The sequence below is a fragment of the Micropterus salmoides genome, unplaced genomic scaffold (genome assembly GCF_014851395.1).
Source record: "Micropterus salmoides isolate LMB-PRFRI ecotype aquatic unplaced genomic scaffold, ASM1485139v1 Ms_hic_scaffold_15, whole genome shotgun sequence".
In the NCBI taxonomy this organism is placed as follows: Eukaryota; Metazoa; Chordata; class Actinopteri; order Centrarchiformes; family Centrarchidae; genus Micropterus; species Micropterus salmoides.
In genome coordinates, this window is record NW_024040596.1 from 548730 (window position 1) to 563710 (window position 14981).

At 46.2% G+C, this 14981-nt stretch overlaps 1 protein-coding gene across 5 annotated transcripts in view; it reads left to right on the forward strand.

Moving 5' to 3' along the window:
* Nucleotides 1-14981, forward strand: part of zeb2a (zinc finger E-box binding homeobox 2a) — a 59072-nt gene that overhangs the window by 34515 nt on the left and 9576 nt on the right. For 3 of the 5 annotated variants that reach the window (XM_038719964.1, XM_038719963.1, XM_038719965.1), the window contains 5 exons: nucleotides 2905-3186; nucleotides 5392-5448; nucleotides 5719-5913; nucleotides 8761-8981; nucleotides 12528-12636. In XM_038719964.1, the coding sequence (XP_038575892.1) occupies nucleotides 2905-3186; nucleotides 5392-5448; nucleotides 5719-5913; nucleotides 8761-8981; nucleotides 12528-12636 (864 nt within the window). The remainder of the gene's footprint in view (nucleotides 1-2904; nucleotides 3187-5391; nucleotides 5449-5718; nucleotides 5914-8760; nucleotides 8982-12527; nucleotides 12637-14981) is intronic. The other 2 variants (XM_038719966.1, XM_038719967.1) reach the window with 1 other exon arrangement.

Consider the following 14981-nt stretch of genomic DNA (forward strand, 5'->3'; position numbering starts at 1 on the left):
GTGTTACTCTGTGTGTGTGTGTTACTCTGTGTCTGTGTGTGTGTTACTCTGTGTGTGTGTTACTCTGTGTCTGTGTGTGTGTTACTCTGTGTCTGTGTTACTCTGTGTGTGTGTTACTCTGTGTCTGTGTTACTCTGTGTGGTGTTACTCTGTGTCTGTGTGTGTTACTCTGTGTGTGTGTTACTCTGTGTCTGTGTGTGTGTTACTGTGTGTCTGTGTGTTACTGTGTGTGTGTGTGTTACTGTGTGTGTGTGTGTTACTGAGTGTGTGTCTCCTGGTGTGTGTGTGTGTGTGTGTGTTACTGTGTGTCTGTGTGTTACTCTGTGTGTGTTACTGTGTGTCTGTGTGTTACTCTGTGTGTGTTACTGTGTGTCTGTGTGTTACTCTGTGTCTGTGTGTGTGTTACTCTGTGTCTGTGTGTGTGTGTGTTACTGAGTGTGTGTCTCCTGGTGTGTGTGGTGTGTGTGTGTGTTACTGAGTGTGTGTCTCCTGGTGTGTGTGTGTGTGTGTGTGTGTTACTGAGTGTGTGTCTCCTGGTGCGTGTGTGTGATCATGTTGTACCCATCATGCACCTCGGACCACACAGCGAGTCTTCACGTCTCACTTTCAGCTCTTTCTTTCTCCTGGATCACAGAGGGCATTACCCGGGCTGAACTGCCCCTAAATCCCGCCGGTCACACCTCTTATTAAAGCCGGGTTTTGTCCCACGCCCTGCGCCCCCGCCCCCGCTCTTGGTATTCAGCCCAGGTCAGCAGATTTCGGCCCGGCCCGCCGCGGATCCCCTTTTTAATTTGCACCTGTTGTGCAGTTGTCCGGGAGGCGAGCTCCGCCGCTCGCAGCAGACAAAGATCATATTATGAGCAGATATGCGGCGACTAATCTCCGCGCAGCCGAAGGGGAAGGAGAGCGCCGTGTTTTCCTCCGCCCGCCTGGGAACCTGCTCGCCGCTCGCAGGAAAAGGTTCACGGCTCCGAAACCGGCAGCAGATAAAACCCCCAGAGGAGAAAGATAAGAGCCGTCCACGCAGCGCTTTATTAGGACACACTGGAAATGGTTCTCCTTTTCTGGCCGACCCCGGGCCCCGAGGGCCGGTTCCCATGATGTCATGGTGCCCCCCCTCCCCCTTACTTTACCTCCATCGCTCTGAAGCGGAACCTTGCAGCAGAACGTTCAGCTGCAACTTCTTTAGTAGCAGCAGTACTTTGAATCAGTACTGTTAGTAGTACTAAGCCAACAGTACAACAAGTACAGATGGTACATTTCTCTCTCTGCTGCCCTGCAGTCTGTTGTTGCTGCTTATTGAAATGTTCTGATCACTCAGCTGGTCAGTGCAGGGCTTTACTCTGTGGTGAAGTACTTTGACTCTGTGGTGAAGTACTTTGACTCTGTGGTGAAGTACTTTGACTCTGTAGTAAAGGACTTTTACTCTGTGGTAAAATACTTTTACTCTGTAGTAAAGGACTTTGACTCTGTAGTAAAGGACTTTGACTCTGTAGTAAAGTACTTTTACTCTGTGGTAAAATACTTTTATTCTGTAGTAAAGGACTTTGACTCTGTGGTAAAATACTTTTACTCTGTAGTAAAGGACTTTTACTCTGTGGTAAAATACTTTTATTCTGTAGTAAAGGACTTTTACTCTGTGGTAAAATACTTTTATTCTGTAGTAAAGGACTTTACTCTGTGGTAAAATACTTTATTCTGTAGTAAAGGACTTTGACTCTGTGGTAAAATACTTTTATTCTGTAGTAAAGGACTTTGACTCTGTGGTAAAATACTTTTATTCTGTAGTAAAGGACTTTCACTCTGTAGTAAAGGACTTTGACTCTGTAGTAAAGGACTTTGACTCTGTAGTAAAGGACTTTCACTCTGTAGTAAAGGACTTTTACTCTGTGGTAAAATACTTTTATTCTGTAGTAAAGGACTTTGACTCTGTGGTAAAATACTTTTACTCTGTAGTAAAGGACTTTTACTCTGTGGTAAAATACTTTTATTCTGTAGTAAAGGACTTTGACTCTGTAGTAAAGGACTTTTACTCTGTAGTAAAGGACTTTCACTCTGTAGTAAAGGACTTTTACTCTGTGGTAAAATACTTTTATTCTGTAGTAAAGGACTTTGACTCTGTGGTAAAGGACTTTTACTCTGTAGTAAAGGACTTTCACTCTGTAGTAAAGGACTTTTACTCTGTAGTAAAGTACTTTCACTCTGTAGTAAAGTACTTTTACTCTGTAGTAAAGGACTTTCACTCTGTAGTAAAGTACTTTTACTCTGTAGTAAAGTACTTTTACTCTGTAGTAAAGGACTTTTACTCTGTAGTAAAGTACTTTCACTCTGTAGTAAAGTACTTTTACTCTGTAGTAAAGGACTTTCACTCTGTAGTAAAGTACTTTCACTCTGTAGTAAAGTACTTTCACTCTGTAGTAAAGGACTTTCACTCTGTGGTAAAGGACTTTCACTCTGTAGTAAAGTACTTTTACTCTGTAGTAAAGGACTTTTACTCTGTGGTACTACTGCTTATAGTTTAGGAAGTTACCTTTTCACTGTGTGTTGGACAGAGCCTGGCTAGCTGTTCCCAGTCTTTGTGCTAAGCTAAGATAAGCTAAGCTAACTGGCTGCTGTGGTATCAGTACTTCTAGCTCTGTGTCCCCCATTTGAACCAGGTTTATGTTCAGTCATGGAACACTTGCAGTCCTTGGTCCCCTGAGAGTCTGACAGAAAAAGACTCCCAGTCCAGGAATGTGCCCCCTTTCCTCCCCCTCCTCCCCCTCCTCCTGGTCCTGGTATGTTGAAGCCTATTGCTGCTGGTCCTGGTTTTCCTCCTAGTCTGTTGCTCTTGGTCCTCCTGGTCCCAGTCATCCCCCTCCTAGTCCTGGTCCTGGTCTTTCCTAACCCTCTGTGTTTGTGTTGCAGTGCTGAACTATGAGAATGTGGTGGAGACGGGTTCAGAGACGGACGAGGACGACAGGACACTGCTCCCTGAGGACAACGGCCTCGCTAACGGCGGCGGCGCAGGAGGAGGAGGGGAGGATGAAGAGGCGGGCAGCCCGGCCGGCGTGCCGGCTCTGGAGGCGTCGCCGCGGGTCGCCCACGCCCTGCTGTCCTACGGGGACCAGGAGGGCTCAGAGGGACTCCAGAACCCCCATCAGCCCCACTGGAGACTCGGAGACGACACCAACCTGAACGGCGGCGGTGAGTCAGCATGCCGCACACGATGCTCTTTCATATCACATGATCTCTGTCAGCAGCTGCCAGGGGGGGCTGGTGAGGAGGGTGGGGGGGGGGGGTAGTTTCACAGGATGCATTTTGAATATTTTTACATTTAATGTCCTGAAATTTGACAATAAATACTGAAGCAGACGCTGCAGCTAACGGTCTACCATGTTTAATAAGGGCGGCGTGGAGACAGACGCTGCAGCTAACGGTCTGCCACGTTTAATAAGGGCGTGTGGGGACAGATGCTGCAGCTAGTAAAGGACTTTTACTCTGTAGTAAAGGACTTTTACTCTGTAGTAAAGGACTTTCACTCTGTAGTAAAGGACTTTCACTCTGTGGTAAAGGACTTTTACTCTGTAGTAAAGGACTTTCACTCTGTAGTAAAGGACTTTTACTCTTTAGTAAAGGACTTTTACTCTGTGGTAAAGGACTTTTACTCTGTAGTAAAGGACTTTCACTCTGTAGTAAAGGACTTTTACTCTTTAGTAAAGGACTTTTACTCTGTGGTAAAGGACTTTTACTCTGTAGTAAAGGACTTTCACTCTGTAGTAAAGTACTTTCACTCTGTAGTAAAGGACTTTCACTCTGTGGTAAAGGACTTTTACTCTGTAGTAAAGGACTTTCACTCTGTAGTAAAGGACTTTCACTCTGTGGTAAAGTACTTTCACTCTGTAGTAAAGGACTTTTACTCTGTAGTAAAGGACTTTTACTCTGTGGTAAAGTACTTTCACTCTGTAGTAAAGGACTTTCACTCTGTAGTAAAGGACTTTTACTCTGTAGTAAAGGACTTTCACTCTGTAGTAAAGGACTTTTACTCTGTGGTAAAGGACTTTCACTCTGTAGTAAAGGACTTTTACTCTGTAGTAAAGGACTTTCACTCTGTGGTAAAGGACTTTTACTCTGTAGTAAAGGACTTTCACTCTGTAGTAAAGGACTTTCACTCTGTGGTAAAGGACTTTTACTCTGTAGTAAAGGACTTTCACTCTGTAGTAAAGGACTTTCACTCTGTGGTAAAGGACTTTTACTCTGTAGTAAAGTACTTTCACTCTGTAGTAAAGGACTTTTACTCTGTAGTAAAGTACTTTTACTCTGTAGTAAAGGACTTTCACTCTGTGGTAAAGGACTTTCACTCTGTGGTACTACTGCTTATAGTTTAGGAAGTTACCTTTTCACTGTGTGTTGGACAGAGCCTGGCTAGCTGTTCCCAGTCTTTGTGCTAAGCTAAGCTAAGCTAAGCTAACTGACTACTGTGGTATCAGTACTTCTAGCTCTGTGTCCCCCATTTGAACCAGGTTGGCCTCGTTTAATAAGGGCGGTGTGGGGACAGACGCTGCAGCTAACGGTCGGCCATGTTTAATAAGGGCGGTGTGGGGACAGACTTTGCAGCTAACGGTCGGCCATGTTTAATAAGGGCGGTGTGGGGACAGACTTTGCAGCTAACGGTCGGCCATGTTTAATAAGGGCGGCGTGGAGATAGACGCTGAAGCTAAATGTCTGATGACATCACTGTGACGTCAGTCTCTGTCAGTCTTCTCCTCCTGCTCGTCAGCGAGTTAAATCAGGAGTGCGTCCTCCCTGAGACCGGTGGCCTCCTCTGAGGGACAGATGGCGTGTCCGTGTTCTCGAGTACAAACGACACCTTGAGGTGACGAAAAGCCGCTACTGTCACGACCACAGCTGATCCTGAGTCGGCCCGAAGACGCCGCGAGGATGGGAGGTGGAAGGAAGGAGGGGAGAAAGAAGATAGAGAGGAAGATAGAGAGGTGGGAAGAAGGAAGGAAAGTGATGAAGGGAAGAAAGGAGAGAGAGACAGAAGAAAGGGAGGAAATGAACCATAGACTGTATATAAAAAGGTTTGAACTGACAAAAGGAGAGAGAGGATGGGATGAGGGAGGAAGAAAGAAAGAGAAGGAAAGAAAGGAGAGAAATGGAAGATCAGAACGAAGAGGAGGAAGAGAAGCAGAGAAGAAGAAGAAGAAATGTAGCAGCAGGTGGGAGAGGGAGAGGAGGGAGATGACGAGGAGGAGGAGGGAGGGAGAGGAGGAGGAGGAGGAGGGAGAGAAGGGAGGGAGAGGAGGAGGAGGAGGAGGGAGAGAAGGGAGGGAGATGAGGAGGAGGGAGAGGAGGGAGGGAGATGAGGAGGAGGAGACGACTAACTGTTTCTGCCGTTTTCTGTAACAGATGACAGGAAGGAGGAGTACGAGCCTGTCGGCCCGGAGTCTCTGGGGAACAGAACAGGTGAGATCAATAAATCTGAATCTCGTTAATAATCAGATAATAAATGTTCTTCATCTTATAACGATCCGGCTCCCTAAAGTTTTAACAGAAGGGCCCCTGAAGTCTCCAGCAGCTGCTGTAATGGCGTCCCGCAGGGCTCCGTTCTGGATCCCTATTTAAACAGGATCATCTCTGCCGGTCCTCGTTGTCTTCAACATGTTTATGCAGACTTATTAAGCTAAATGTCCCTCGTGACCCTGAACGCACTGCCTGTTTGTTTCTCGTGACCAGGGAAGTGTCTGGAAAGCGTCTCCGAGCTGGACGAGTTCTTCCTGAAGCGGAAACTGGAGGAGGGAGACGGACACCCGACAACCATCGCCGAGTACCTGCAGCGCAGTGACACCGCCATCATTTACCCAGAAGCCCCGGAGGAGGTGACGCGGCTGGGCACGCCCGAGGCCGTCGGTCTGGACGAGAGCGAACACGGTAATTCTGAACCAACAAAACCACATCGTGACTCAGCAGGTGGAGGTCGTGTTGGGATTAAACTCAACACGACCTGAAGCTGAATCCTGACGTTAAAGAAACCATTTTATGAAATAGCTGCTTTCCCGAGTTGAATCTGAAGGTTGTTGTAAATTAATCTTCTTAACGACGTGATGTAGTAAAACGATCACATGAACCGAAAGATTCAAGATAAAATCATAAAAACAGGCAGACTGAGAATAAAAGTGAGAGTTGAGTTGTACCCGTTAGCCCCTGTTAGCCTCTGTTATCGAACGAAGGTTAAAGTCAAGGGCAACTGGACTTGGTTGAAGATACTGGAAGACGTTTCGTCCCTCATCCAAAGGACTTCTTCAGTTCTGACTGACTGGCAGGGAAACTCAGCTATTTAACCTCAGTGGGGTCGTTGGCCCGGGTCATCGATACCGCTGGTTCGTTAGTGTTCCTTGTTGCTGTGACGACAGTCGTTACGGTCGTTAAGACTACCTGTGGCCAAGACTGAACGACCATCGTTGGTATCTTCACCTGAGGCCAAGACTGAACGACCCTCGTTGGTATCTTCACCTGAGGCCAAGACTGAACGACCATCGTTGGTATCTTCACCTGAGGCCAAGACTGAACGACCCTCGTTGGTATCTTCACCTGAGGCCAATAGGTTACGTTTGTTGAGTTTCCTGGGAAGTGATGAAAGGACAGCATTGTAAGTGGGGGATAAGTGGTGGCGTAGACCCCCTCCCCTGTTCAATGACGGCTTCTCAACCCTGGTGTAGATGGCTTCCTTGACACCTCTTTCAAACCATCCATCTTCTCTGTCTAAAATGTGCACCTGGTGGTCCTCAAACGAGTGTCCTCTGTCCTTCAGATGTAAGTAGACTGCAGAGTCTTGACCTGAGGAGTTGGCCCTTCTGTGTTGAGCCATGCGTTTGTGTCGTGGTTGTTTAGTCTCCCCAATATACAGGTCTGTGCATTCCTCACTGCATTGGACCGCATACACTAGATTGCTTTTCTTGTGTTTGGGTGTGCGGTCTTTGGGGTGGACCAGCATCTGTCTTAGTGTGTTCTTGGGCTTCTGTTCCTTCTCTCTGGTTGGGCGCTTGTTGGTATGTTTTCCGCTCTGTGGTGCAGTGTTCTCATGACCCCTAGCTTGTGCTCCAGTGGGTGGTGGGAATCGAACAGTAGGTATTGGTCTGTGTGTGGGGGTTTTCTGTGTCCTCTTCAATGTGTACAGTGCAGTCCAGGAAGGCCAAACTGTTGTTGTGGACACAAGGCTTGCACTTCCTGGCTTTTGATTTTGACCCAGGTGTCGTCCACATACCTGTACCAGTGGCTCGGTGCTATTCCTCTGAAGGAGTTGAGGGCTTTATTCTCCACTTCTTCCATGTAGATGTTTGCCACAATCGGTGAGCCCATGGCACAGCCATGCTTCTGTCTGTAGAATCCACCGGTGCACTGGAAGTAGGTGGTGTTTAGACAGAGGTCGAGTAATTTGCAGATTTGGTCGGGGCTGAGTCTAGTTCTGTTGTCCAAGGTGTTGTCTTGTGTTAGCCGTTTTCTGACGGTTTCTACTGCCTCTATGGTGGGGATGCAGGTGAACAAAGAAGTCTGTAGTCCCGGTAGTCTTAACGACTGTAACGACTGTCGTCACAGCAACAAGGAACACTAACAAACCAGCGGTATCGATGACCCGGGCCAACGACCCCACTGAGGTTAAATAGCTGAGTTTCCCTGCCAGTCAGTCAGAACTGAAGAAGTCCTTTGGATGAGGGACGAAACGTCTTCCAGTATCTTCAACCAAGTCCAGCTGCCCTTGATTTTAACCTTCGTTGGATAACTATGACCTGGATGACTGAGAATATTCATAGACATCTCGCTAGCCTCTGTTAGCCTCTGTTAGCCTCTGTTAGCCTGTAAGCTCCCGTTAGCCTCTGTTAGCCTCTGTTAGCCTGTAAGCTCCCGTTAGCCTCTGTTAGTTTCTGTTAGCCTCTGTTAGCCTCCATTAGCATCTGTTAGCTTGTTATCCCCCATTAGCCCCCATTAGCCTCTGTTAGCCTGTAAGCTCCCATTAGCCTCTGTTAGTTTCTGTTAGCCTGTTATCCCCCATTAGCCTCTGTTAGCCTGTTATCCCCCATTAGCCCCCATTAGCCTCTGTTAGCCTGTAAGCTCCCGTTAGCCTCTATTAGTTTCTGTTAACCTCTGTTAGCCTCCGTTAGCCTCTTTTAGCCTCTGTTAGCCTGTAAGCTCCCGTTAGCCTCTGTTAGTTTAGCCTCTATTAGTTTCTGTTAACCTTTGTTAGCCTTCGTTAGCCTCTTTTAGCCTCTGTTAGCCTGTAATCTCCCGTTAGCCTCTATTAGTTTCTGTTAACCTCTGTTAGCCTCCGTTAGCCTCTGTTAGCCTCTATTAGCTTGTAAGCTTCCGTTGGCCTCTGTTAGTTTCTGTTAGCCTCCGTTAGCCTCTGTGAGCCTGTTATCCCCCATTAGCCCCCATTAGCCTCTGTTAGCCTGTAAGCTCCCGTTAGCCTCTGTTAGTTTCTGTTAGCCTCCGTTAGCCTCTGTTAGCCTGTTATCCCCAATTAGCCTCTGTTAGCCTGTAAGCTCCCGTTAGCCTCTGTGAGCCTGTTATCCCCCATTAGCCTCTGTTAGCCTGTAAGCTCCCGTTAGCCTCTGTTAGTTTCTGTTAGCCTCTGTTAGCCTCCGTTAGCCTCTGTTAGCCTGTTATCCCCAATTAGCCTCTGTTAGCCTCTGTTATCCTGTTATCCCCCATTAGCCCCCATTAGCAGCTGTTAGCCTCTGTTAGCCTCCCTGACCTGGCCTTTAACCTTTGACCTCTCAGACCTGGTGTCCGGCGGTGGCGGCGCAGATGACTTTGCCCAGCTGCTCACCTGTCCGTACTGCGACCGCGGCTACAAGCGGCTGACGTCTCTGAAGGAGCACATCAAGTATCGGCACGAGAGGAACGAGGAGAGCTTCGCCTGCCCGCTGTGCGGCGACGCCTTCAGCCACCGCACGCAGCTGGAGCGTCACATGACCACGCACAAACCCGCCCCAGACCAGGTAAAACACGCCTGTACCTGCCTCATCTCTTCTTCTGTGGTTGCGGGAGCGTTAACTTCTGATCTTCGAATGAACCGTTTCAGCCCAGAAGAGTTTGTTTGTGTTTTAAACGAGACGCAACATACGGAAGCCGTAACAGGCCAAACATTTATAACAAGTCATTTTCCTCCAGTTCTCAGATTTATATATATTTGTTATTTCAAGATGACATAAATAACTCCAGATCTCCAGAAAACAAATCACAGAAAACTGAGTAAATAAAATGTGTGAATGTATGGCTGCTTAGGGCTTCCGTATAACCAGGATTTAAACAGAATAAAATAAAATAGAAGATAAAAAAGAGAGATACTGAGATTAGTGTCAAAGACAGAAAACATTTGAATAACCGATTATTGAATGTTGAATGAAGGTGAAACGAGCTGAGCGGGAAGAGAAGACGAGTTTGGTTTTCTGTATGTGAATGTTACAGCGTAGGACAATAAAACAATAATGATAATAATCACCAAATAAATTACCTCAATGACAAAATAACAAATGTTCAATAAATGTTTGACTTAATTAAATTAGTTCTATTAAGATCTTCATTTTGCTGAGGAAAACAGATTTTATCAGAACAGTTCTGAATGTTCTGCCTCAGGTTGGTTTATTGATCCTCATCAAGTGAAAGAAAAGTTTAAAATTAACCTTCACTCAGGAGCAAAAATCAGCCTTTAAACTGAAAGAAGGAATGATTTGACTTTTATCCCGATGATTATCGAAATGTTTTATTGTGATAACATTTTAGCGTATTAAAGCGTCTAATGTCTCGCTGATGAGCTGCTGTTGTTTTTAAAGTCTAGTTGAGATGCCAAAGTTTACAAATCTGTGCAGCTGAATTTTGGATTTTTTATCCGCAGCACAGTTTCCCTCCATATAAATAAAACATTTCTGCAGAATGCAGGAAATTACGTGTTTAATGCTCAAAATGTTCTGGGGGAGGAGCCTCAGACCCGACGTCGTGCGTGAGCTGAGTGTATCTTCGCCTCTAATCTGAGCCCTGGTGTCCAACCCCTGCTCCCAGTGCTCCCAGTCTGTCCAGTAACACATGGTGGACTGGAGCCTCTGGTTAAAAGCTCGCCCTGGCTGAGCCCGCCAGCTGGACCTGAAAGAGGACTTGATTAGAAATCATAATAATAATAAAGCGTCTTCCTGTTCTGTGAACGCCGCGCGTCACTCCAGGGTGTGAAATAGTGATCTAATAATAACGGGCGTGAAATGTTTCCTGCTCAGGATCCAAAACTCACATTAGAGTCGGTGACTAAGCAGTCAATCATTCAATTTTCCAATTAGGCCGCGATCGTAATGAGATTAATCCTCCTGAGATCACAGGACTGCTCGTACCTGCCCCCCCGCTCGGACCGGGACCAGATGGTCTCCCCTGCTGGGTTAAACAGTCCTGATCCCCAAATGACTTTAAGTGCTTGTTTATTTGTGTACTTCCTCTGAGTTAAACTGTTAAAGAGAGACGGAGGCTGAGCAGGTTTTTATTCTTCACACAGTCTTTGTACACGAGGAGCTGCGGAGAGTACACATAAGCAGTAAATTAGTACAACCCGCGGTGGACAAAGCAAAAGTACTAATACCTCACTGTAAAAGTACTGCATTGAAAATGTTACTAACGTAAAAGTATAATCAGAAAATGTGTTTAAAGTAGTAAAAGTAAAAGTACTCCATGTCCTGTTACTGTTGTACTGATATATATAATATATTTGATTACTTTACTGAGGTTGAACTATTTTGCAGTATTTATGGTTCTTTTTGTTCTGGATCAACCTGCAGATTATTTCCTCCGTTGATCGATTGTTAAAATATTGCTAAATGTTGTCCCAGTGACTCAGCGCCCAGAGTGACGCCATCACAGGGTTCAAACCTCAAAATGATTCAAACACGTTAAAGTAATCAAAAGAAAAGCAGCAAATGTTTTTACATGTAAAATGACGCAGCTGTACGAGCATAAACTCTTCATGTGTCTGTGTGTGAAAATCTGTAAAGTAACGCAGCTGCTGGAGATAAATGCAGAGAAGTACAAGTATCTGAGATGGAGTAGAAAATACTAGTATCAGGGATGAATCAGTGTTTCTGCAGATGAAACAGATTTTATTTCTTCAAAACATAAATATAAAAATGTATTTTATTGAACTGCCGTCTTGTGAACCCTGACTTAAAGAGAGGCTGCGGCCGGCGTTGCTCGGTCTTTTGCTTCGCTGCCTCTGGGATCAGACAGTTTCAGAGATCAGATGGAGGCAGATTCACTCTGCAGCACAATAACACTCCAACGTTTCGCTCTGCGTCTGTGATATTGTGAATATTTTTATTGGTGCTGAATCAGCGCGTTTTTGGCCTCGTTGTTCTTCCTACACACTGATCTCCAGGCTGACTTTACAGAAACACAAACGAATCATGAATGTTTCGGATCAGATAAGCCTTCGTTAATCCCCTGCAGGGGAAGTTCAGGTCGGCCTGCAGCACAGAGGAACCTAAAGAACAGAAGAATCAACATACCAACATGTACTTTGTTTATTTGTTTTCATTTTTTTCCCCTCGAGGGACAATAAAGGCTGAATTATATGAAATCGATATAAAACCAACACATAAAATCAGAAACAGCTGATTAGAACATTAGTGAGAATCAGAAAGAGCTTCAATGCCACGGAGTATTTTACACGCACCACGTTTGCTGTGGTGATTAGACTCATCCCCCATAATGCAAATCATTATAATAATAATCTTTATTTATAGAGCACTTTTCAAACAACTTACAAAGGGCTTTAACAAGTGTAAAAACAAATTTTATCTGTTTTAATACTCAGTGTGTAATATTCTCTGTTCTCTGGTTTAATAACTGCTGCTGTTCGTCACCACAGTTCTGTTAATACTGGAAATACTGTACACACCCACGCTGCTTTGGATTTCATATTTAGAGTTATTATATTTAGATACATGTCTTCATATTTTATATATATATATGCATAGATTCTATATTTTCTGCTTCACCTTTCTATTATTTTTCTGTTCCTTAATTACACTGACTAAGCAACTGTGACAAAAACACTTCTTTCTGATAAACAAGTAAATGTACAAATATATAAATATGGATCAGCAGATGCAGGTTGTAAAATAATAATAATAATAACAATAATAGAGGTTGGAGATCGGTGTATAAAGAACAATAAGCAGCAGCTCTCTGGTGAGTTTTCCTCCCTGTGTGGAACGAAGGATTTCAGCTCTCTGTCAGCATCAGTCTGGGGGGGACGGGTTGTTTGTGTTTGTTTGTGTCTTTATTTGCATTTGAAACGGTGGGAATGCACCTTCACCACAAACTGTTACATCTGAACAAAGTCAGCCCACGCTGTTTCTCAGAATCTCCCTGTCACCATCACAGCTGCTTCACTAAATACTATTAAATTCCCCGTCTGTTCCGCAGGCTGCTTCCCTCTGCGCTCGCCGACTCCCACTCGTCCTCCATCACATGATAACTCTGCTGTTTGTTTCTCTCTCTGTCTGCAGCCACCACTGCTGAACGAAGGAGCTGGAAACCGCAAGTTTAAATGCAGCGAGTGTGGAAAAGCCTTCAAATACAAACATCACCTGAAGGAGCATCTCCGCATTCACAGCGGTGAGTCGCCCGGCCTCCGGCTCGCCGTCTGACTGACGAGCTGCTAATTAATAACCTTGCTGTTCGACTCTCGGCTGAATGACTCACGACATTTTCTGAATAGTCAGTTGACCCGTTTCACTTCTGAGTGATTCATCGTGTGGAGATCAAAGCTACAAATAGAAGCAAACCGAAACTTTTCTTGGAAGAGACAATAAATGGTCTTTCTCTGTATTTTCCAGATTCACACCTTTATGCCAAGTCATTCTTCTCGAAGCCACCCCTCTGAATATTGATCGTGTTGTCAGATTTACTGACTGAGGCTCAGACCTGAAAGCTGCCCACATTTTTAGGAAACCAGAAACTATTTAGGAAAAACAAACTGAAAGTTTGCTTTAGGTCTCCAGAGATCCAGCGTGATGACATTTTGCCATTTCACCTCAGTAACAGTGTTAATACGAGGAGGAGGAGCGTCCTGCTAAAAACCTTTAGACGGGATTTTAGGAAATGTAACGGGTCAGAGTAGATAATCACTAACAGTGTCGACTGAACACGGAACAGAATCCTCACCTGCAACGCCAGCTGTCTTCTATATTTAAACTGCATCACGTTTTCTTTTTGTCTTTCTCAAAACATTTTCTTTTGCTAGTTAAAAACTATTTTCCATTTTTAATCACAAATGATCAACGGCCAATTCAAAAAGTGATGTGTCTCCAGCATCCCCATGTCTCCCGTGTCCCCATGTCTCCAGCATCCCCATATCTCCCGTGTCCCCATGTCTCCAGCATCCCCATGTCTCCCGTGTCCCCATGTCTCCAGCATCCCCAGTGTCCCCATGTCTCCAGCATCCCCAGTGTCCCCATTTCCCCAGCATCCCCATGTCTCCAGCATCCCCAGTGTCCCCATTTCCCCAGCATCCCCATGTCTCCAGTGTCCCCATGTCTCCAGCATCCCCAGTGTCCCCATTTCCCCAGCATCCCCATGTCTCCCGTGTCCCCATGTCTCCAGCGTCCCCAGTGTCCCCAGTGTCCCCAGTGTCCCCATTTCCCCAGCATCCTCATGTTTACAGTGTCCCCATTTCCCCAGCGTCCCCATGTCTCCCGTGCCCCCATGTCTCCAGCGTCCCCAGTGTCCCCATTTCCCCAGCATCCCCATGTGTCCCCATGTCTCCAGCGTCCCCAGCATCCCCATGTCTCCCGTGTCCCCATGTCTCCAGCGTCCCCAGTGTCCCCATTTCCCCAGCATCCTCATGTTTACAGTGTCCCCATTTCCCCAGCGTCCCCATGTCTCCCGTGCCCCCATGTCTCTAGCATCCCCAGTGTCCCCATTTCCCCAGCATCCCCATATCTCCAGTGTCCCCATGTCTCCAGCATCCCCATATCTCCAGTGTCCCCATGTCTCCAGCATCCCCATGTCTCCAGCGTCCCCATGTCTCCAGCATCCCCATGTCTCCAGCATCCCCAGTGTCCCCATTTCCCCAGCATCCCCATGTCTCCCGTGTCCCCATGTCTCCAGCATCCCCATATCTCCAGTGTCCCCATGTCTCCAGTATCCCCATATCTCCAGTGTCCCCATGTCTCCAGCATCCCCATGTCTCCCGTGTCCCCAGTGTCCCCATGTCTCCTGTGCCCCCACTGTCCCCATGTCTCCAACATCCCCAGTGTCCCCATTTCCCCAGCATCCCCATGTCTCCCGTGTCCCCATGTCTCCAGCGTCCCCAGTGTCCCCATTTCCCCAGCATCCTCATGTTTACAGTGTCCCCATTTCCCCAGCGTCCCCATGTCTCCCGTGCCCCCATGTCTCCAGCATCCCCAGTGTCCCCATTTCCACACCGTCCCCAGTGTCCCCATTTCCCCAGCATCCCCATGTGTCCCCATGTCTCCAGCGTCCCCAGCATTCCCATGTCTCCCGTGTCCCCATGTCTCCAGCGTCCCCAGTGTCCCCATTTCCCCAGCATCCACATGTTTACAGTGTCCCCATTTCCCCCGTGCCCCCATGTCTCCAGCATCCCCAGTGTCCCCATTTCCACACCGTCCCCATGTCCCCAGTTTCCCAGTGAACGTCTTGAGTCACAGTTGCTCACATTGCTCATGAAAGGGATAGAAATAATAATATAAAGTTGGTAAATAGAATATAAAGATATACAATCTAAAAATAAATCTAACAATATAAATAAGTGTGGAAAATGGGCAGTATTTACAGTATGACAGAAGTGTCATGATAAATATAATCATAATGATCCAGATAGTGCTTACTAATAATAATGATACTAGCGCTAGGATGCTAGGATTTATTTCACTTTAGCACAGATGAATGATCCAAAACTTCAGCAAATAAATCACTACCATCTATTTTAAGCAAAGATG